General features: G+C 31.2%; 1 protein-coding gene across 4 annotated transcripts; it reads left to right on the plus strand.

The window, feature by feature from the left end:
• Window positions 1-3,318: 3,318 nt before the first annotated feature.
• On the plus strand, window positions 3,319-13,931 carry LOC132731491 (nucleoside hydrolase-like). 4 transcript variants are annotated; one of them, XM_060717685.1, is made up of 7 exons: window positions 3,319-4,496; window positions 4,798-4,864; window positions 5,476-5,650; window positions 8,824-8,940; window positions 9,145-9,275; window positions 10,349-10,491; window positions 11,398-11,538. In XM_060717685.1, the coding sequence occupies exons 1-6, from the start codon at window positions 4,300-4,302 to the stop codon at window positions 10,460-10,462; spliced, it is 801 nt and encodes a 266-aa protein (XP_060573668.1). In that variant the 5' UTR covers window positions 3,319-4,299; the 3' UTR covers window positions 10,463-10,491; window positions 11,398-11,538. The 4 variants fall into 4 exon arrangements, with proteins under 4 accessions (XP_060573668.1, XP_060573666.1, XP_060573664.1 ...); XM_060717683.1 differs by lacking the exon at window positions 10,349-10,491 and having other exon boundaries at window positions 3,339-4,496; window positions 11,398-13,931; XM_060717681.1 differs by lacking the exon at window positions 9,145-9,275 and having other exon boundaries at window positions 3,362-4,496; window positions 11,398-13,931.
• Window positions 13,932-23,822: the final 9,891 nt, after the last annotated feature.

Below are 23,822 nucleotides of genomic sequence, written 5' to 3' on the forward strand. Positions count from 1 at the left end.
GAGGAATACAACATGTCATCATTAGAGCTGGTTTAAGTTATTTTATTTAATATAATTAATAATTTAAATTTGTAATTTGTAAAATGAACTTGTACAGCTTTATGTTTTAGAAATCTATTAGTTTTAGTAGTAAAGTTGATTTCATTATCTGAATACTTAATTTATCAGCCAGACATCTGGACAGTCAGTACAAACACGCAGGCATGTCTGGCTCTATACTGACTGGAAAAGGTTGCTGTCTTTTAGTTCCAGTGTGTATAGTGTTATTAGGTTTTTGTTTCGCCTTTATAGACTGTAACTGTTAAGTAGTCCTTCATGTAAGGTACTTAAATCGAACAGCCAAAGACCAAGTTTTTTTGTTGAATGAATTGATTTCCTTCCAAAATTGAAAGAACATGCAGGCCTCGACACTAACATTTTTAGCAGGTGTTACGCCGGACCACTAGATTTGAAAGTTAGGTGGTCCTTCCAGAAGTCAGGTGGTCAGTTATCATTATTATAATTATCATTTTACTGCAAATGTAGAAAAAAATGTTTAAACTTTATGACAAAGATGTATTATTAACCTTTAAAGAAAACAGATATTTTTAGATATATATTTTTCATCTAATCAGAAAAGGGAGAGCAAGTAAGTAGGTATTTTATCGTAGAGTTATTTGTTTATTTGTTTTTATCTCAGTCAAAAATACACAACAGAGCTCTTATTTATGTTAACTTTTATATTAAAGTGATTTCTCCCTCAACTCAAGTTAGGGAATAGTGGAAACCATTTGTGTCTGTTGTTTTCTTTACTGTTAATAAATATTCATTGCTGATTCGTGGTAAGTCTTATAATCATTGATAATAACATAGTATCTTTTATAGATTAACATTTTTAATGGAACTAATAAAATTATCTTATTCTTGTCTTTGAAACAAGGAAATATTTCTAAATTATTAAACTAATGACAACGTTATTATTTACAAATAACTTATCTTATTTTTCTCGCAGATTTATAATACAGAATTTTACCTCCCTGTTGCTTGTTGCTTGATATTCATTTTTGACATTGGGTATTTTTAACCTTTTAAATATTTTTAACTCTAGAAGAAACAGATCTTTTATCGTTAAACAGTTAAAATAAAGATAAATAGCATAGAATTACTAGATGTATTTTTTCCAGTTCCCTTCATTTGCTGCCGTTATTCAAGTATCTGAAATTAAACGTTTAGGCCAATATCATATAATTACCATCATCGGATACTCACGGTTGATTAACATGTAACATAACAATAAATGTTAATGGTTCCGCCGTGGTTATCAGACGATGCATAATTACTAGCACCATTTGAATGAATTTTGTACCTAATTTATATCACAAATGAACCATATACATGTACATCGAACATAGATTTTAAACAAAATTATATAACATGTTTTTGACCAAATCGCCATTCTCCCAAATGAGCCTTGCATCAACCAGAAAATTCAAGTGGTCCGACGGACCAGTGGGTTTTAAAATTAGGTGGTCCTTGCCAAAATCAAGTGGTCTCGGACCAACGGACCACCGCTAATGTCGATGCCTGACATGTTATCCTAATTTAGATTATAGCTGATGCCTCAACCATTTCTCTATTGAAAGATATATTGATCTTAAATAAAGTCTTTAAAAATATATATGTGTGTTGTTGATTATCACCTCTGATCTTTAATACAGTAAATGAATATGATTAGCTATTCAATGGAAAGAAATATGAAAAAAAATTGATAACTAAAAGCTCAAAGTTACCTTTTCAAATTATGGTCAAATTAAAGGGGACCAGTTCAAATATGGAAAATGTTTTCCGCAATGCTTGTAGCACAAAAATGAAGTGTCAATTGCTTAATGACAAATAACAATAGCTGAATAATTACTGCCCAAAATGACATGGGCCATTATACACACTTGTTCTCCTCTTTTATTCTTCACAGACTCCGTATACATGTTACATTTCAGGTATCAACATATAATATAAAGTTATATAGCTATAAGGTTCCCTATCATTCTGTAGTTGTCAGACACTGTAAGTTCAAAGGTAATTTCAGTCTTGACAGGAGATAAGGTCACAGTATCGAAAGTCATGCTTCTATTTGTATTTGAAAACCCCTATTTTTTTAAGTTTTTGCATATTTTATTTAAAACAAAATTAATAGCTTCAAAGAATAATAGTGGATCTATCACAAGTCTGTTAAAGTTTGACATGCAATGTCTTGTAAAAATCATATCTCATTAACCACGCATAGAAGATTTATTTTGCTAGTAACTTCACACAATTATTTGAGATCACAATGGAAGGTTATTATCCAAGGCTAGTTGATGAAGCATGGCTTTAGCTGAATTATTGCCCTTTGTCAACTAATTTCTTTGGGATTATAATTTAAGCTTACTATCCATGGCCCATAACTCTGACATGGATTTGAATTGAATTATGTCCCTTTGCCAACTAAGAGAATTATTAATTTAAATTCTGTATGCAACAATTATGTTCAAAACTATTAATGAAGGTTTTATTTGGAACATATTGAAAAATTTGACATTAGGACACTGTCCAAGGCCCATAACTCTGACATGAATTTAAAAATTCTTTTGTGAAATTAGAAAATTCTTGTTTAATGTTTTGCATGCAACATCAATGTTCAAAACTACTGAAGGTTATTATTTACTTGAAACTAAACACACGTCTTTAAGGTCATAATTAAAGGTCACTGTCCAAGACACTGGCATGGGCTTTTAATGAAATTTAAACTTTTGAGAACTTAGGCATTTGGTCAATATCCAAGACTAAACACTTTGTCAATTTGTACTTTTTTGGAATGAAACCTTCCTCTGTTAGTTTCTACATTATCCAGTCTTTTAATTAACTATTAAGCACTAAGAAAAGTTGAGTGTGCTGTCTTAAATGACTGACAGCTGTTTCATGGAACATGTTGGATGCTTTCATCTGATGCAGTGTAGAGATGCTTTTTAAACTTGTTTTCATTGGTATAATAGAAAAAAATCTAGCAAGTGTCACTTATTGTTGGTGTTTTGAAATCTTTGGCTTCATTTAAGATCAAGGGAAAATACTCTTAACAGTAATATAATTATTTAGTACACAAAAGAATTAAAGGTAATTTAAGCTGTTGTTTTTTTATAGAATCTACAAAATATTAAGATGTGTCATCTATGTAGATGAAGAGTATAAGTTTATCAATCAATGCCTTAAACTCTTTCAATTACAGACATGACAAAATATATACTATTTTACTTTCAATGACAAAAATGTGTGTGCTTATTTCTGACATGTCCCAGATACATATTATAATATTAATAATTTAAATAATAAAAGTCTTATTAATTTTGCAAAACAACAGAAATCGGTTTTTCATTATTATTTCTATTTCCACACCTAATATTTTAATCACATGTTACTTTATACAATTATTATAATTACAACAATTAGTAAAGTGAAACATTTTTATTTCTAGTTGTCACAGTTTGCTAATTTTGCAAAAGAATAACTGTTGTACCCACAGTATGCTATAAAATATGTTACCGGTATATAATTAATTCATAGTTCTAATATAATTTTCTCTTGGCTTCCCAATTAATGAACAATTCATGCTGCCACATTCTCCCTCTATATTGAAATTTGTCATTATTTAAAATGGTTACAGTGACAAATCACTCTTGAGATAATTATACCTCCAAGAGCCACACATTGCAAGTCAATTGTTAAAGATTGAGAACTTTAGGCAGTCTGAATGAGACTCAAACCTGGGACCCTTAGAGTACTGTTGTAGCTCTGCTGATGCAGAGTTACCCTGGGCTGCGTAATATATTTTCTCCTAAATTAGTGAGCAGTGCTTTTACCTGTAAACCTCAAAGTAAAAGTATTTAGTCTCCTTCAGTGCATTTATTGTTTTGGAACTTATAATTCTCAAAGACTAAGTAACTGAAGCGTGTGATTTTATTCTACTCTGTTTTTTTCTTGCACATGCATGTACACATACAGGATTTTCCTGCTTTAATATAACAAACTCCTATAAAAGGTCTCTTCCCAATTGAAATTTTCTTTAAAATCATGCAGTTTTCCCAAAAATCTGAACTTAAACCTGCTGTTTTACTTCCCAAATTAGCAATTTTAGCGATTTTTCCCCAAAATCAAGTGGCTAAGGCCTCTTCCCAATTAAATGATAAAAATCACTGACATTACTGCAGTAAATGTGTATATTAAAAGATAGTTTTCTATATTGCCCTACTATTATGTATTAAATAAAGATAATTAACTGTTACAGTTATGGGTGAGAAGTATATAATTGATGTAGACACTGGTGTGGATGATGCCCAGGCTATAATGCTAGCCTTATCTCGTCCAGATATACAAGTTGTAGCCATCACATGTGTTGCTGGTAATGTTGATGTAGATCAAGTGTGTGTGAACACTCTAAAGGTTCTCTCTGTGTGTGATAGACTTGATGTAAGAGGACATTGTTTGTAAGCATGTTGCCTTTCTCATGTATGCTCCTATTATTATTTCATGTCAATTGTGAATGACTGACTGATAAATTGTTTTGCATGATGGTATTAGCTGGTATAAGCATGAATGAAAGATTTCAAAATTGTATCTTAATTTTGGATTTCAGACTCACAAAACCTTTTATAATTTCCTACACAAAACAATAAAGAAATTTGCAGCATTCGTGTGAAATATTAAAGTATTTCAGTATATATTTTAAACTGAAGAATGTATATAGAGTTTTTCTTTCGTATTAAATTCAACATCTTGTATTTGTAGAGTTCTAACATTGTCAGAGTGTATTGTGGTTATTTTGATAGGCCTTTTCTCCAGAAGAAAAAAGTCGGTTAGTTTAGTCCAGATTTTCTGTATGCAATTACAGGAGGTATTCTGTATTAAATTATAAAAAGAATTTTACATTAGTGAGCTTTTCTGGTGTAAAATGCATCACTTGTTAATAGTGTAAAGTTGATTACTCATTCAATTATTCATGATTCACACGCGTCCTGCTAGTTTCGAGGGAATGTGTTATATGGCGATATGACAATTCAAGAGAATGAAAAAAAAAGAGTTAAACTGTTGCTTATGCTGTATCGGAGGGGTGGGGGAATGATTAATTATATCATGGGTCATATATCTAGTAATTTGTTTAAATTAATGAAATGTTCTGAACTATAGAATTAAAAAAAATATTGAATGATATGTTTTGATGAGAAATATTGCAATATCTGATATGATTCACTCATGTAGGAGTATTGTAATTGTGCATGTTTTTATTTACAGTACCACATATTTTGAGGTAAAGACACTATTAAGATGCTGTCGTATTAATTCAAGGAAAGTATTCTTCAATGTTGTGATTTAGCATTCTTATTTATACTTTGTTGTGTCTTGAAAATGACATATAAACAATATAGAATGTAATTAACAATATATGAACTATTGGTCTAATTATAGGTTCCTGTGTACAAAGGTGCAAATATTTCTCTTGTTGATGAGGGTATAGAGGCAACACATTACCATGGTAACGATGGTCTAGGTGATGCCAACCTTGACATTGAAGTGAGTTTAGATAAAATACAGAAGGAGCATGCAGTATCAGCATTACTGAGACTTGTGAATGAATATCCAGGTATCAATTGTTAGTCAGGTATTCAATGTCAGTCAAGTATATTGTTAGTCAGGTATTCAATGTCAGTCAAGTATATTGTTAGTCAGGTATTCAATGTCAGTCAAGTATATTGTTAGTCAGGTATTCATTGTAATTCGAGTATATTGTTAGTCAGGTATCCATTGTTAGTCAGGTATTCAATGTCAGTCGGGTATATTGTTAGTCAGGTATATTGTTAGTCAGGTATTCAATGTTAGTAAGGCATCCATTGTTAGTCAGGTATATTGTAAGTCAGGTATCCTTTGATAGTCAGGTATATTGTCAGTCTGGTATATTGTTAGTCTGGTATATTGTTAGTCAGGTATATTGTTAGTCAGGTATCCATTGTTAGCTGTATCTATTGTTAGTCAGATATATTGTAAGTCAGGTATCCATTGTTAGTCAGGTATCCATTGTTAGCTGTATCTATTGTTAGTCAGGTATATTGTAAGTCAGGTATATTGTTAGTCAGGTATATTGTAAGTCAGGTATATTGTAAGTCAGGTATATTGTAAGTCAGGTATCCACTGTCAGTCAGGTATATTGTAAGTCAGGTATCCACTGTCAGTCAGGTATATTGTAAGTCAGGTATCCATTGTTAGCTGTATCTATTGTTAGTCAGGTATATTGTAAGTCAGGTATATTGTTAGTCAGGTATCCTTTGATAGTCAGGTATATTGTCAGTCTGGTATATTGTTAGTCTGGTATATTGTTAGTCAGGTATATTGTTAGTCAGGTATCCATTGTTAGCTGTATCTATTGTTAGTCAGATATATTGTAAGTCAGGTATCCATTGTTAGTCAGGTATCCATTGTTAGCTGTATCTATTGTTAGTCAGGTATATTGTAAGTCAGGTATATTGTTAGTCAGGTATATTGTAAGTCAGGTATATTGTAAGTCAGGTATATTGTAAGTCAGGTATCCACTGTCAGTCAGGTATATTGTAAGTCAGGTATCCATTGTTAGCTGTATCTATTGTTAGTCAGGTATATTGTAAGTCAGGTAAATTGTAAGTCAGGTATATTGTAAGTCAGGTATCCACTGTCAGTCAGGTATATTGTAAGTCAGGTATCCATTGTTAGCTGTATCTATTGTCAGTCAGGTATATTGTAAGTCAGGTATCCATTGTTAGTCAGGTATCCATTGTTAGCTGTATCTATTGTTAGTCAGGTATATTGTTAGTCAGGTAAATTGTCAGTCAGGTATATTGTAAGTCAGGTATCCATTGTTAGTCAGGTATCCATTGTTAGCTGTATCTATTGTTAGTCAGGTATATTGTAAGTCAGGTATATTGTTAGTCAGGTATATTGTTAGTCAGGTATATTGTAAGTCAGGTATATTGTAAGTCAGGTATCCACTGTCAGTCAGGTATATTGTAAGTCAGGTATCCATTGTTAGCTGTATCTATTGTTAGTCAGGTATATTGTAAGTCAGGTATATTGTTAGTCAGGTATATTCTTAGTCAGGTATATTGTTAGTCAGGTATATTGTAAGTCAGGTATATTGTAAGTCAGGTATCCATTGTTAGTCAGGTATATTGTTAGTCAGGTATATTGTTAGTCAGGTATATTGTAAGTCAGGTATATTGTAAGTCAGGTATCCACTGTCAGTCAGGTATATTGTAAGTCAGGTATCCATTGTTAGCTGTATCTATTGTTAGTCAGGTATATTGTAAGTCAGGTATATTGTTAGTCAGGTATATTCTTAGTCAGGTATATTGTTAGTCAGGTATATTGTAAGTCAGGTATATTGTAAGTCAGGTATCCATTGTTAGTCAGGTATATTGTCAGTCAGGTATATTGTTAGTCAGGTATATTGTAAGTCAGGTATATTGTTAGTCAGGTATATTGTTAGTCAGGTATATTGTAAGTCAGGTATATTGTAAGTCAGGTATATTGTAAGTCAGGTATCCATTGTAAGTCAGGTATATTGCTAGTCAGGTATATTGTTAAGTCAGGTATATTGTTAGTCAGGTATATTGTTAGTCAGGTATCCATTGTTAGTCAGGTATATTGTTAGTCGGGTATATTGTTAGTCAGGTATATTGTCAGTCAGGTATCCATTGTTAGTCAGGTATCCATTGTTAGTCAGGTATATTGTCAGTCAGGTATATTGTTAGTCAGGTATATTGTAAGTCAGGTATATTGTCAGTCAGGTATATTGTAAGTCAGGTATATTGTAAGTCAGGTATATTGTAAGTCAGGTATATTGTTAGTCAGGTATATTGTTAGTCAGGTATCCATTGTCAGTCAGGTATATTGTAAGTCAGGTATATTGTAAGTCAGGTATATTGTTAGTCAGGTATCCATTGTTAGTCAGGTATCCATTGTTAGTCAGGTATATTGTTAGTCAGGTATATTGTTAGTCAGGTATATTGTAAGTCAGGTATATTGTTAGTCAGGTATATTGTTAGTCAGGTATCCACTGTCAGTCAGGTATATTGTTAGTCAGGTATATTGTTAGTCAGGTATATTGTTAGTCAGGTATATTGTTAGTCAGGTATATTGTTAGTCAGGTATCCATTGTTAGTCAGGTATATTGTTAGTCAGGTATCCATTGTTAGTCAGGTATATTGTAAGTCAGGTACATGTATATTGTTAGTCAGGTATACTGTAAGTCAGGTATATTGTAAGTCAGGTATCCATTGTTAGTCAGGTATATTGTAAGTCAGGTACATGTATATTGTTAGTCAGGTATCTATTGTTAGTCAGGTATCCATTGTTAGCCAGGTATATATTGTTTGCAAGTTGTGTGTGCACTGTGTAGTAACATTGAAAACACAAAGCCTCTAGACAAAGGCTTTATAGCCCATGGTTAACAGCATTAAGCCAGTATCTTGGAGTTGAGGCAATATTATATATGTATCTTGTAGGAAAAATGATAACCAACGTAAAGAGTTGAACTAAAATTTGACAGTAACACTATGGTTATAATTGATGTACATTTTTAAAAATGACTTCAGTGATAAAAAACATTTGCTATCATGTTTCTGAAATAATATGAACATAGCAAGGTAGAAAGTTTTTAAAAAGTCAAACCTTAATAGTTCAGAATTAACTAATTTGCTTAATACCAAGGTCTGTCTTTCAGATGTTAAAAAGGAAAGAAGTTACAAATAATTGATGTTCTTATTATATCTTAATGTAAATTTTCAGGGGAGATAACACTTGTTGCTCTAGCACCTCTCACCAACATTGCTATAGCTTTGAAACAAGATCCAGACTTTGGCAAGAAATTGAGAAGGATATCAATAATGGGTGGTAATACACAAGGTAAATGTTTATGATTATCAAATAATGTGTATTCATAAGGATACATTTAGCTTTTCTTGTTTTCTGATGTAAATGTTAGATTTGATTATAACCATGTAAACTAAAGCATTGTATATTATTACATTTCTGCATTTTTTAGCAATTCATTTTTCAGTCAGATATTAACAAAAATATTAAGTGGTTTCAATGTGTTTTACATTTTAGCAACTGGACGTGTATCACCTTGTGCAGAGTTTAATTTTTATAGTGATCCTGAGTCAGCATTTATTGTGTTGGACAGAATACAGAAAAAAATAATGATAAATTATTATGAACAGAATGCAGGGTTACCTTGGGTAGGTAATACTGCATAAAAAACATTGTTGGAATAATCAAGCACTTCTGGCACTTATTTCTACCAGCAATAATCAGCCAGACTGCACTGCTTATCCAGCCCAATCAATCTATAAGCTAGCCAATCAGTTCCAGCTAATTCAGAAATTCTTAAACTAATAGTAAACAATTTCAAATTAATTTCAGTACTTGTATATAATAAATGTGCTGTTTGGGAAAGGTTCAAAGGGAATTGTGACTTAAGCATTGCTTGCATTAAACTCTAGTTTCACTTTACTGTGCTTATTGTTGAAAAAACCCTGCTTAAAATTGGAAATTTTCCAATTTTAAATAAAGTAATTCTATTCTACAAATATTAGGGCTATTCTTTTCCCCCTGGTGTCGGCATTGGAGTTAAATTTAGATCTGGGCAGCATGCATCTTCATATCTCATTATCCACTCCAGTTAATTGTTTGAAATCACTTACTTGTCATGGTTTATATCATAAATGTAGTTCATTGCCCAAGACCCAAACTCTTTATTTGTTTTTGCACTTTAACTTATAAGTTAATGATTATACCTCAACATTGACAGTAGTTAATCCACAGAAACTTTACAGATGTATTTATTTAATTACTCTAGAAAATGGTTTAGATATACTAATTGAGGGCATGGATGTTTAGACTGGTCTTACTTTACAAGTTATTATAGCCACTATATTAGCATGATTATGACTTATACTGTGTTGATGTGACGTGAAACCCAAAACAAACAACAAAGTTACTGTTCTATATGACATATAAATGTATACATAATGAACATTAGGATGTATTTCTGTCCAACATCAATCTGAATTATTTGGGGGAAAAAATGCCCAACTCTGTAGCAGTTTCCAGTTGGTTTGGTATTATGTTTGATAAAAGGTCCAAGATTCAGCCACAAATGTCAACATACATGTCTCATGTTAAATATTGTGGTTTAGATTAATGTAAAAGCTGCACAGATTCTTGTCAGATATTGGTTCTTATCTACAAAATAATGTAGAGGAATTAAATTCATTTGTTTTCACATATTGAAGGTTAAATTTTGTTCTAGGAAGAGGTAATAGTACACTGTGTGGGGAGTTCAATTTTGCTTGTGATCCTGATGCTGCTTTTGTTGTTCTCAATGAATTATGTGTACCCATTACACTGTTCCCATGGGAAATAAATCTCACATCTGCTGCTGGACATCCTTGGGTATGTTTTATAGAAGGAATAGCACATTGTGGATGTCTGTTTAAGAAATATGGAGCATTGTGTGTAATATTTACTACATTTTACTAGCTCACCTGATCACAAAGGGTCAGTAAGGGAGCTACAATGATCATGGAAAATGTTGATTACACTACAGATCACAATTTTTTATCTACTGCAATACTTTGTCAGCTTGCTAAAATAAACGTTTTATAAGGTTTAAGTCAATGGAATGCTTTTACAGACTCTGTTCTTTGAAGTATGATTTTTTTAGACTCTGTTTTTTGAAGTATGATCTTTTTTATGTTTCCTTTTTTTGCTGAAATTATATGTTAAAATACAACAATTTATCTGCATTTATTTATACCTTGTGATTGAGGAGTTGCCTTGTTCAATGTGGCTTAGAGGTTGCCTTTAAGGGTAAGGCATCAGAATTGCAGCCACTGTTTATCCCTGCATCCCTGATGTTGCTTTAAGTTTGTAACACCTTATGTAAGCCTAAATCATCTTTCCTGTTGCAGTGCAATATGACCTGAATTGTGTTGGTGTGGCATAAACCAAACCAAACAAACAAACAAAATCTGTAATTTAAGCAGATATTTGATTATGGGATAACCAACTCCAATCTTCTTTTACTGTGAATGAAAATGATATAGCTAACTGTATATACAAACTCTGTAATATAAGTAACTCTATTATCAAGATAATATCTGAATATTATGTAATGTGCGAACTTGCATTAAATTTTGTTGAACTCAAATATCTATGACCCAGTTCAACAATAAATACTATATTTATGTTAAATTTCTCTGGTTTACGAAATTCTAGTCAGACATATAGGAAACTTAGTGTGTGTCAATAATACAAGATTTGATGCTATAAGAGATAATATCTTTCACGTTATTGCAGGAGTGGTTTGACAAGTGGATCCAAACAGACACTTCGAAAGGAAGGTTCAATAAAGCTGCCTGCAGATTAGCTGTCTACAGACAGAGGGAAGTGAACAAAAATCCTATATATAGGTCATGTGATCTCAATGCCATAGCAACTGTAATCAACCCAAAAATAATTCAAGAAACAAAAGATGTGTTTGCTACAGTTGAGCTGCATGGAAAGTATACACGTGGAATGATGGTAGTTGATTGGCGAGGTTCATTGAAGAAATCACCTAATGTTACATTAGTTGAAAAAATTGACACTAGTCTGGCCAGACCAATGTTTGAAAATATGCTGAAGTAAATAGCTTGTTAGGTTAAACATACCTCAATGACTGATATGGTTGTTGGTGCTATTCACAGGGAAGTTGATTTAATTATCATACTTTGTCAAGTTTTACTTTTGGAGCTGTCTGCAGTTCTACAGTGGACTTAGTTTTGTGAAAGCATTTGTTTATTAACCCTCATCCTTCTATACACGGAAGTGATTAGCCTTGTCCATCAATATAAAGCCAGGCAGCCAGCACATCTGTGTAGTCTGACCAGGTTTGTTATTGTTGGACGACCAACTTCAAATATTCATCAAAATTGATAAAACATTGGTCCAATAAATATAAGGAGACCAGTCCATTTATGAAATTCAGATTAAGGGTATATAGATAGCTTTATTATATTACTCTAATTTGCTTGTTTTCCACATTTAATTGCTGTATACTCCACATATATACATGCAGGTATCAAGAATCTTCTAAGAATTTGTGAATCTCATTATGAATGTTCATTGTGCAAATCTTGCAAAATATATGATCCATAAAATTTAACATAAAAACACATGGAAGTTCACATATATTAAAACATACGATAACTTATTCATATGAAAGCATGTGATAACCATGAGTTCAACATATGTTTGTTTACATTTTTTCATATGGTCCTGGTTTCACATATTTTATTTTACATACGAAAAAATCATCTTCTTAAACAAAGATTTTTCAAAACATATGAAACACATATGTCTTACATATGTAAAAACATATAGTTTACAAACATGTGGTGCATTTTTACCAGTTAAGTTGCTGTTATCTCCACAAACAATTGCTGTATCTCAAAAAATAGCCGTATTGTCCAAAAAGAATTGCTGTATACATTGTGCACAAAAAAAATGCTGTATTTTCCAAAACAATTGCTGTATTCTCCACATACAGTTGCTGTATTCCCAGAATAGTTGTAACACGTGGCTAACCATATGTATTCCCTTATTATTTTAAAAGATTACTGTTACAAAAATGAGTTTATGTTGCTATGTGTATGTGACCACTGTTACAAACAAATTGACTTTAGAATTTTGATAACTTTACATTAGATGTATGAAGTACAGAGAAAAGCATTCTCAAGTAATTTTTTATACCAGAATATTTCTTATTAATTGATAAATTTGCAGATTTACATATTTCTTTATTTATGAATGCTTAAATAGTAATCTAATTTTTAGTATACAAGTTTATTTATAAAAAGCAGTGTTTACAAATATATAATATTTTATTTGCTTTCATAATTATTTTCATGCATTCATGATATTTCTTTACAAATTAATGCTTTAACATTATAATTGTTAATATTATTAATTTCCTTGTTAATTATTAATGCATATTATTAGGATATTATATTAATTAGTGATACAATATTAATGAATACAATAAGCACTATTTTAACCAGTAATGTATATTTCAGACACATTTGTATAATAATTAATGCTTAAACAGTTTCAAGTATATTCAGAAATCTTGTACATTTAATATAATTTTCAATTACTATTGTCAACACTGTGATTATAAGTGGAGATAGGAGAACCAGTGTAAAGTTAGACAAACCTTTCTTAATCAGACTGTACTGGAAAATGCTTGTTTTTTTTTAGCTTTTGGAATGCCTCTTACAATGGACATTTTCTTTAATGCAATACAAGAAAAGTTTGTTTAATATATTATGCCGGGTAAAAGTTAACTTTAAACATTCCAGCATTAGTTTCATTAGATTCTCATTCAAAACAACCAATTTTATTTATTTGTAGCTGGCTTTTAAAAAAGTCATGATGTATATAATAATTATCTCTCCTTCTGTATATATAAGTTATAATTTAGTTATTTTTCCTGTAAGATGGAAGTTTATTGTTGTTAGTGATGCATGATTGGCAATGTACTTTATTTGATAAGTTTTACTTTAGTTTTATATGCAAAAATTGTACAGTGACTAGACTTTAATAATAGATAAAAAATAGCCTATATATCTATATATGAAAATGTGGGATCGATATTAGAAGTGGCGAAACGACAACCAAAGGTCTGCTAATGGAATTCTCTAATTTATACAGTTTCACTGTGATTTTATACTATGAGAGAAACAAGAGTGCAACAAATTGAATTAAATTAGTAATATACTTTATACGCCAGAATCTCATGTTACGTCTATATACTCAGTAATTCTATATACTCAATAAATTAGATGTAATTATTATTGTTGTCATATTTAAATGGTCATAATACTGTTTACTGATCTTTGTTGTTTAGATGTTGATGAAATAGCCAATGCATCAGATAAAATACTAGTAGTTACTGCAGGCAACTGTAAAGAAGTCAGTCGTCACATATAATAAGCATGTATAGCATGCGTGTTTAATTAAATGATTAAGCCAGACTTACCTTTGGAAAAGGGAAGGCGAAGGTTGATCATGATTTCATCCGACACAAAAACCCCTTAGGAACAGAACAGGACAGAACATACGTTTTATTTAGACTTGTACATAGTACATCGCCATGCATATAGATAAATAAAACAATTATCACGTCACGTGATCATGGTAACACAAAGTACAATATGATACTTAGAATATATAATAGAATGTACATTGTTATGAGTAATAAGTAAATATTTTCTCAATCATAGCAGTAATAGAAATTTTACTGGCAACCTCACAGGATATTGTATACCATATTTTACCCAGTGAGTCTAACCATCCCACTGAAAGTAAAACTCCCTCCCGATAAAGGCGAAGGATAGATGTTAACCAGCAGCAAAACTAAATACTTATTGAGCAGTTTTTTTCTAGATAGAGAACAGTATCATTACAAACTACACAAAATGATTTTATTTATGGAGAACTTGGTAGAATATCATTTCATTGTAGACATCTTTTCAATATTGTAAAATTTTGGATGAAAATATTGTGTAGTAATGAAAACAAAAATGTAGGTAGAGTTTATAAATTGTTGAAAAGTGATTTTGAAAATAACCCAAATATAGTAAACTGGTGTTCGAAATTAAAATAACTTTTATGTTTTCTAGGATTTTATGATGTCTTGTTACAGCAGAGTGTAGGAGATATTGATATGTTTCTAGCAATTTTAAAACAACGTTTAAAGGACAATTTTGTTCAAAACTGGCATGAAAGATTACATAACTCTAGTAGAGCTTTATTTTATAGGACAATAGCAAATTTTGAGTTTCAATCATATCTAGATATTTTTAATGCAAACAAATTGTGCCAAGCTATGGTAAGGTTACGAGTTTCCTCTCATAGGCTACAAATAGAGGCTGGACGTTGGTCCAGACCTACAAGAACTCCAGTTAATGAACGAAAATGTTTAATTTGTAATGTTTTAGAGGATGAATATCATTTTATATTAGAATGTTCAATGTATACTGAATTAAGGAAACAATTTATTCATAAGAAATACTGGAAACATCCAAATATGGTAAAATTTATTGAATTGTTAAACAATGAAAATGATACAAATAGAAAGAAACTAGGAATTTTTGTATATAAATCTTTTGAAAAGAGAAATGAAATGCTATACGGTTCAGTTGAGTAATGACTTATTTTTGTTGTAAAGCTACTTATATGCATAGTTGTAAAATGTGAATTTAAAACATCGTTCTAGATAAAAAAAAAAGACATGTAGAAATTTGATATTTAATGCAATTTTCATGTTACATGCTTAAATTTAATCCATGATTCCCGTCTTGCATTTTGTTTCGGTAAGGCTGGTAGTTAAAATGGATGTAATTTGTATGTTCTTGTTATACTATATATATAAATATTGTTATTTTTGTACTAAATTCATGCAAGGGTTATCTTTCTTTTTACGAGAAAGATAACATATTACTACATGTATCTCAATGTATATATATATATATACAAATTCTGATTGTAATTTAAGGAGAAAATAATGTTTTTCAGATTACTAGTCTTAACAAATTTATACTAAAGTCATACTTTAAATGATATGAAATGAAATTATTAAGAATATTAAACTTTCGTATGTCATGCTTGACCTTCTCCAATGAAAAGTCTATGTAAATCTAATATTAATTTTGTTCGCTGTATTATGCACATAAATCATGCTTACTTTGTATTGTACATGTATATATGTATGCTTGTATTGCCATCATGGGCGAATAGCCTTATGGAATAAATGAAATAAACTCTCTCTAAAAAAACTCTCTCTCATTAAAAGTTATACATGTTAACACACAAATATCATATGATAATGTATCAAATAAGAGAAAATACCTTTATTATTTAAGAACAATGCATGATTACACAAACAAACATGATGTTATAATATATGAGAATTTAAAAAAAATTATTTTCCAAGAGGATGTTAAAAAATCAAATATTTAAGAGAGTATTTCTGATTGCCAAACTTTCTTTAATGTATCTTGCTAAATTCATCAATAAAAGCTTGTTTGAAGTTTGCAATAACTGAATAAATTTGAACATCGATGGTCTAACATAAAAATATTTTTTTATATATGTCTTACGAATATTATTATAACAAGGACAAACCAGAACAAAATGATATTCATCTTCGATATCAAGGGTATTACAGCCACTGACAATATCTCTACGTTTCGTGGTAATCTAATGTCCTACTATATATCTACCAGTTTGTATTCTGAGAGAATGGGCTGATAAACTTATTTTGGAAATATACATTCTAAACTACGTGGTAAAAGGTCGAGGTAAATTTCACATACGATAAATTAGTTTTGCAATTTTTATATAGATGCTCTAAAACATTATTATTTTTCAATGATTACCATGCCAATGTCTGTACATAATTATCAAAATAAGTCTTGGTTTTAAATATTCTAGGAAATAATCTTACCATCAACATTATCAACTAATTTTATAAAATAGTCAGCAAAGCCAAATGTATACAATAATCGTTTAACATTTGAGAACCCAGTTATTATATCCATGTTCACAATCAATAACACTTTGTTCATAAACTTTTTTTCATAATTATATTATCAGTTTGGATTGTTTTACACCAAACTTGATTACTTTAACAAACGAGCAATATATAATGGCCATCTTCCTAATTCACCGTAAAACCCTGCATTAACATGTAACTTGTTCTGACATTTAGAACATTTTTGGCAAAAAATTTAAGGTGTATACGTTCAATTCTCTTTAGATTTAGAATGTCCCCATACTTCAGCAGAAGTAATTTAAGATAGAACCAACAAATGAATCGAACAGTTGGCATTTGAGTTTAGGAGTTTAGGTTTTATATTCATATTTTTTACAATTATAATAGTAAAATTTAATGCCTTAAGGCCTTTGCCAAATTAAGTGTTCCTGGACTTTAAAGCAAAGTTGCCCTGTATATTGAAAATATGTAGTACCCACGGGTAGTTAAAATTATCAAACTTTTTCTAATTGTTGCCCATGTAGTACCATGTTTCATTTGCACTACCCACCTTTTTCCTAAAAACCATAACCTTGGTAACGATTAACTTTAGCCCCAACATTGCGTAATTTATATAGTTTATCTAAATTTGTCTGGAATTTTCTGGTGTTACCTAAAATTCCCAATCTCAGCAAATAACAAAACTATAACTATAACAATTGTAAACCTACTTTGATACAGAAAATAAACCCCTAGGTCTTAAACAAAAAAAAACCCCAGATGAAATTACCTCCCCTTTGTTTAACCCACGCAACAAAAAAAGGGAAATAAACTGCAAGAACGAACACAAGTTTTAACTTTATCGTACATATTTTTAATAAAACAAATTTCCTAAACACCACATTATAAATTTTAACCATAACAATTTCATTAAATTAAAAACAAATTTAAACAATAAATCAACAAAATCGTTTTTTTGTGTTTTTAATAATTTATAATTTAATTAAAAAAAATAGGGACAACATAACCTGCCTTTTTTAAATCCAAACTGGCACAGAAATTATAGTTTTTTTCACAAATGCTTCAATCGTTATTTAAAAAAGATTAAAAATTAAAAACAAATTTCGGGTAATTCCCCATAATTTTTTACAATTAACACGTCCTTTTATTATAAACAATTAATTCCCTTTGGGGCCCTTTTTTTGGAAAAATCCCCGACTCAAAAAGCAATTTAAAAATCACACAATTAACCCAAAATATCTATTGATTTTTAAAGTATTTTTTAAGAGAAAAAACGGGCCTGCAGATTTTTCCCTTTTAAGAGATTTGACAGCTTTTCCAAAAAATTTCAGTAATTGTAATTGTAATATTCAATTCATCGAAAGCACAGCCAGAATCATAAAAATTATGTGTCTTCATAAAAATCATTTGCTTCTTTCATTATTACATTCAAAGGAACGTCGTTATATAAATGTTTAAAAATGACTATAAAAATTTTCTACTGTAATTTCATTGTTTTGTGCTAAATTTTGTTTCTTTTTAAAGTACTTCCAAAATTGTTTCGAGTTTGCTGAACCTTAATTTTTCTATATCTGCATATTTACTTCATTAAGTAAATATTATTTTCTTTTTTCTTATTATATTCTATATTCATTGTTTACATCTACAAAAATTATTCTCTACTTGATCTTGTTTTTACATGCCATTAAACGCATTCAAAAGCGTCTAAAATATGTCCGCTTTTGTTCTTTTTACATTCATTGTCGAACCCAGTCTGCATCGTTTTTGCCGGGGTCGTTGTCGGAAAAATGGCCTTACTTTCTTAGGGTTTTTGCCGGTGGTTCTGGGGGTTTCTTATATGGCTTTAAAAATAATGATCAAAAAAACCTTCGCCTCCCTTTTCCCAAAGGTAGCTTTTGCAATTATTAATGTTTCATTCCATTTTAAACCCCTTTAACCCACAATTGTCAAAAGGGGGATTACTTATAACAGAATAAAAAAACAAAAATTTTGGAAACTTTTTTTATTAAAAGAAAAAAAGCCCTTTTTTTAAAAGTAAAGAAAAATTCTTTTTTTTCTAAAATTTTTAAAAAAAAAAATTTTTCCCAAAATAACAATTTTTCAGAGGCCCTTTTAAAGTTTACAGTAAAAAAATAACAAAAAATTATAATTTGGTAAATACAAAAAAAATTTTTTTTTAATTTTTTTTTTCAAAAAATAATTTTCAAAATTTAAATTTTAAGACAAAAATTTTCAAACTTTTTAAATCTCCCCGTTTAAACCCCCCTTTCTATTTCAAAAGAAAAAAAAATTGTAATTAAAAAAGTCTTAAAATTTTCTGAAATACCTTTTCTTTATAGTTTTTGAACCCCGCTTTCTTTTGCCCCGGGTTGAAATTTTCTGTGAAGGTGAAAAAAACCCTTTAATTCAATTCTGTTTGCCCCGTTTCTTAAAAAAATTTTCATTTAGCCAAATTTTTTAATTGAAAGCCCGTTTTAAATTTATTGATTTTTAAAAGCAGTTCCTCCTGTTTTTACCCCGTAATTTCCGTTGGAAAAGTAAATATCCCCGATTTTTTAGCCGCCCCCTTTAAAAAGGGTCTGACAATGATTTCCACTGCTTTCTTAGGGCTCACACAGATTAGGAACGCAGTGGTCAGCGGCCAGGTTAGTCATATTTTAAAGATCACATAAATCTATACAATATTGATAAGAAATCTTATTCAGGGTGGTCGTGGGTGGGCGTGTGAGCCCTAAGGGGGTTTTGTGTCGGATGAAATCATGATCAACCTTCGCCTTCCCTTTTCCAAAGGTAAGTCTCGCTTAATCATTTAATTTCATCCAACACATAAACACCCTTAAGGGCCCCACAGATTGTTCCGAGTGGATTGCTTATACAATATTGAGAAGGAAAGAACACAATATGATGCAAATTCATGTATTTATAGATCTAATATAAACTTTAATATATATGTATATATGTACATCAGAAACATTTTTTCCCCTGATTCCACTAAAGTAATATACAAGTATGTCCCAATAAGCACCGTAAGGCTTTATATGTTTACTTTATTATTAAGATGACATCAAAACTTTTGTTTGAATAGCACTAATGTCTGTAGTTATTTGTTTGTTGTAATATTTGGCAAATGTTTTAGCATTACTCCAACCGGCGTTTTTCACAATATCTGTTAACAACGCGCCTTTGCTATACGCATAAGATGTAGAAGCTGATCTGGTACTATGTGGCTTAAATGTCTCTGAAATACCGGCTGTTCTCATTATGAGTTTGACCCAGCGTGCAACAGTTTGCTTAGATATTGAGCCATGCGGTTTAACCGTGGAAATTAGCAATGAATCTGTACCATTTCTAAGTGGCTGGGTTCTGTCAATGTATTCCTTGACTGTTTCTATTATACAGAGTTTTTTATTTTGATAGTATGCTTTTAATATTATTGGATCTAAATGCACGCCTGGTCGTGTCTGTTTCAAAACGCTAGATATATTAATCACAAGTTTGTCCGTATAAATGTTAATATCTGAGATTTTGAGCGCATGTAAAGTCTGGCATCTCTGTGCTGTAGTTAGTAAAAACAACATACACAATTTTCCGGACAATAATAACAATGATGACGTATCTATGTTTTCCAGGTATTTCAAAACAACTTGAACGTCCCAAATTGCGTTAAACCGGGGCAGTGCAGGCCGCTCGTTGAATATACCTCTCATATACCTGCTAATTATCTCATCAGAGTGTATATCCACTTTACCCGTTATCTTCACGAAGGTGCTAATTGCCGACCTTGCGGTATTAATTGCCGTATAACTTAAACCTCGCGAGAAATAGCTGAATAGGTCTCAACCCGGTACGGAATTAGACCCAGCCCATTGTAGTCCAGAAAGTAGTTCTTTAAAATTATGAAATGGCCCAATTTAAGTCATCTCTAGTTAGATTGTTCATAATTAAAGTGTATTTATTGCATGTGTGTAGTTTTTGTGTGTTATATGATGACTTTAAAAGTTGTTTTTTGTGTATTCTCCAGGAACTCATTTGTTGGTGGAAGGATTAAAGATGTACTACCCACCAGCTGTCAGGAGTTTTTAAAGTGGTGAATTTAAACAGTACAAGATACAAGATAGATACAAGATACAAGAAAATTTATTTTACGTCGGATACATATAAACAGAAAACATTAGCTCATGAGCTATTTTCCGACAAACAATAGTATATGAACTAAACAAAAGTAAAGCAGCTAAAAGAAAATATAAGCATAAGCACAATTAAGTACATGGAAGTAAGATATAAAGCAACTAAAAATTATAAGCATAAGCACATCTAAATACATGGATTTAAGTTATTATAGCACCATGCATGCTTAAAAGTTACAATAATTACAAGCAAGATAAAACAAATAACTGATAATATAAATAATGTACATTCCTGTAAAAGAGTTATATATTAGTTAAGACAGACATGTATAAAAATAAGCATAAGCACATCTAAGAATATGAAATTAAGAAAATAAAAATTTAAGATAAGTTAAAAACTACAAAAGTTACAAGAAAAAGAGTACAAAAATAAGATATACATATACACCTATGTACATACCTGTAAAAGAAATATAATAGATATATATATAAAAAGAAGCCATGCATAAGTAAAATAAAAAACATAAAACAAAACAATGAAATTACAAGGACTATCACATAATGCAAATAAAAAGTAACATTAAACATTTATTGGTATAATATTTGCAACATCTAAAGACTATACATAAAAGCACATATAAAAACATGTTAATCACATACAAACACATGTTAGACACACATGTGTTTAACAAAAGGCTACAAGCGGCACATTGAACACTTACATTTTGGGCCTGTCCAGGTGCCAACCAGCCTCCCAAATTCTTTGAAGTTTTCTACTCTTCTGATGTCACTGGGGAGGCTGTTCCACACCCGGGCAGCCTCAAAACGGAAGGAGTTCTGTCCATACCTGGTGGTTCGAACTGTAGGCACTTCTAGAATATGATCATACCTGCAATTGTAAACAGAGGTCTTAAATTTGGCTAAGTTTTGAATATATTTAGGTGATATATTGTGTAAGCACTTGAAAGTCTCGATTGCAATTGTTTTTAACCTGCTTAGATGGAGTGTGGGTAATTTAACCTTATTAAGGAGACTTTCATATGATGATGTAAAATCATTGAAAACAATGCGTAAGGCCCTGTACTGGAGTTTTTCAAGTTTGTCTGTGTTGGCTTTACTACAGAAATGCCACACTATGGGACAGTAATTGAAATTGGACCTGATAAAAGATTTGAATATGATAAGCCTGGTAGGTACAGAGAGGAATTTACTTAATCTTTGCAGGACATTTAACTGTTTTGCGGCTTTTTGGCAAATGGCTGATACCTGGGCATCAAAATTTAATTGATAGTCAATATCTACTCCTAGTAATTTGACCTGTTCATCACATGGGATAGTGCTGCCGCTTATATCAAATGACTTAATTTCAGTATGTGACTTGACCCCCACTGAGATAGCTTGAAACTTTTCAGGGTTTGCCTGCATTTGATTACATTTAAACCAATCTATGAGTATATTACTTTCATCCTCAAGGGTAGATTTGACAACTGTAGCATTTTTATGCCAGAAGGACAAAGTGTTATCATCAGCATAATTATAAAGGGTGGATTTTTCTATGAAGTAAAATATATCATTAATGAAAATGTTGAAGACCAGGGGCCCTAATATTGATCCTTGAGGGACACCCTTAATAATATTATCCCACTGGCTGGTATAATCCCCTAGTTTAACCCTTTGTTTCCGCTTTTGGAGATAACTGCTCATAAGTTTACAAGCGTTATCAGACAGACCATATGCCTTAAGTTTAAGGATAATTAAATCATGTGGAAGGCAGTCGAAGGCCTTTGATAAATCCATTAGTATTGCTCCGATGAACATGTTTTCATCAAGGGCCTTTTTCCAGTCTTCCACTAGCCTTAGTAGCGTAGTCTGACAGCCATATGATTTACGGAAGGCTGCCAGATAAGGGTGAAAAATTTCCTCAAAGTAACCCGAGAGTTGGTCGTGGATAACCCTTTCATATAATTTGGACATGGTGGGTAGAATACTTACTGGCCTATAATTTTTTTCTATATAGGGGTCATCTTTTTTAAAAATTGGGGTTACTTGGGCAAGTTTTAGATTTTCTGGGAACTGACCTTGACTTAACATAGTATTACATAAATCTCTAATGGGACGGGCCAGGGAGGGTTTGCCTGCAATTATGACCTTTGGTGGAATTTGATCAACTCCAGTAGCCTTTTTTGGATTTAACCTTTTTATGGACTTAGATATATCTTGTTCAGTGACCAGTTTGAATGTAAATTGTGATTGTGGGCAGTTATTATTTATTTTATCTATGCTTGGGTGTATAAAGGTGTCTTGTTCATTTTCTTCTATACCAATGTTTTTTGCAATGTTGACATAGAAAGAGTTAAGTGTGTTGGCAACTGTGGCTTGGTCAGATAAGAGTTCCCCATCTGACTTCTTCAGTATTATTGGGTTGTCTGTTTTATTAGTAGGTTTTTGTGATAAGAAGGGCTTGATGGTAGGCCAGAAATCTTTTGATTTTGGCCCGCCACCACACCTTTCGTGAAAATATGTAGTGATTGAGTCCCTTTTAACCTTTGTTTTCATATTTCTCATTTTCTTGTATTTTAACCAGTTTTCATTACTTTTGTGTTTGAGAAAGGTGTTTTTTGCCTGACGTGTATTAAAGATGACCTTTCTGTAATTTGAGTTCATATAAGGAGGAGGGTTACGTCTGGGTTTTTTTACTTTCACAGGGGCATGATCATCAACGACCTGTTTAAGGAGCATCTCATGGGCCCAGTAGACGTCATCAATGTCGTCAAAAACATGAGCAACATGAAATGGTACCTGTTCCAGGTCGTTATTAAAATCTTCATGGTTAAAACTTTTATATGATCTAAAATTTATTGGTTTGGTTTTGAAAGGATCACAATGTTCTCTTATGCTAGTACAGATCATGTTGTGACAGTCACTTAGTCCAGTATTGAAGTTTATTGTATTACAAAGAAAATTTTTGGAATTTGTAAGTATTACATCAATTAAAGTAGGTGAATGGTTTTTTGTAAAGCATGTTGGTTCTTTTACAACAGAATGAAGATTTCTGAAAA

Source organism: Ruditapes philippinarum, unplaced genomic scaffold, assembly GCF_026571515.1.
Source record: "Ruditapes philippinarum isolate M1 unplaced genomic scaffold, ASM2657151v2 ctg5532_1_1_1_1, whole genome shotgun sequence".
Taxonomy (NCBI): domain Eukaryota; kingdom Metazoa; phylum Mollusca; class Bivalvia; order Venerida; family Veneridae; genus Ruditapes; species Ruditapes philippinarum.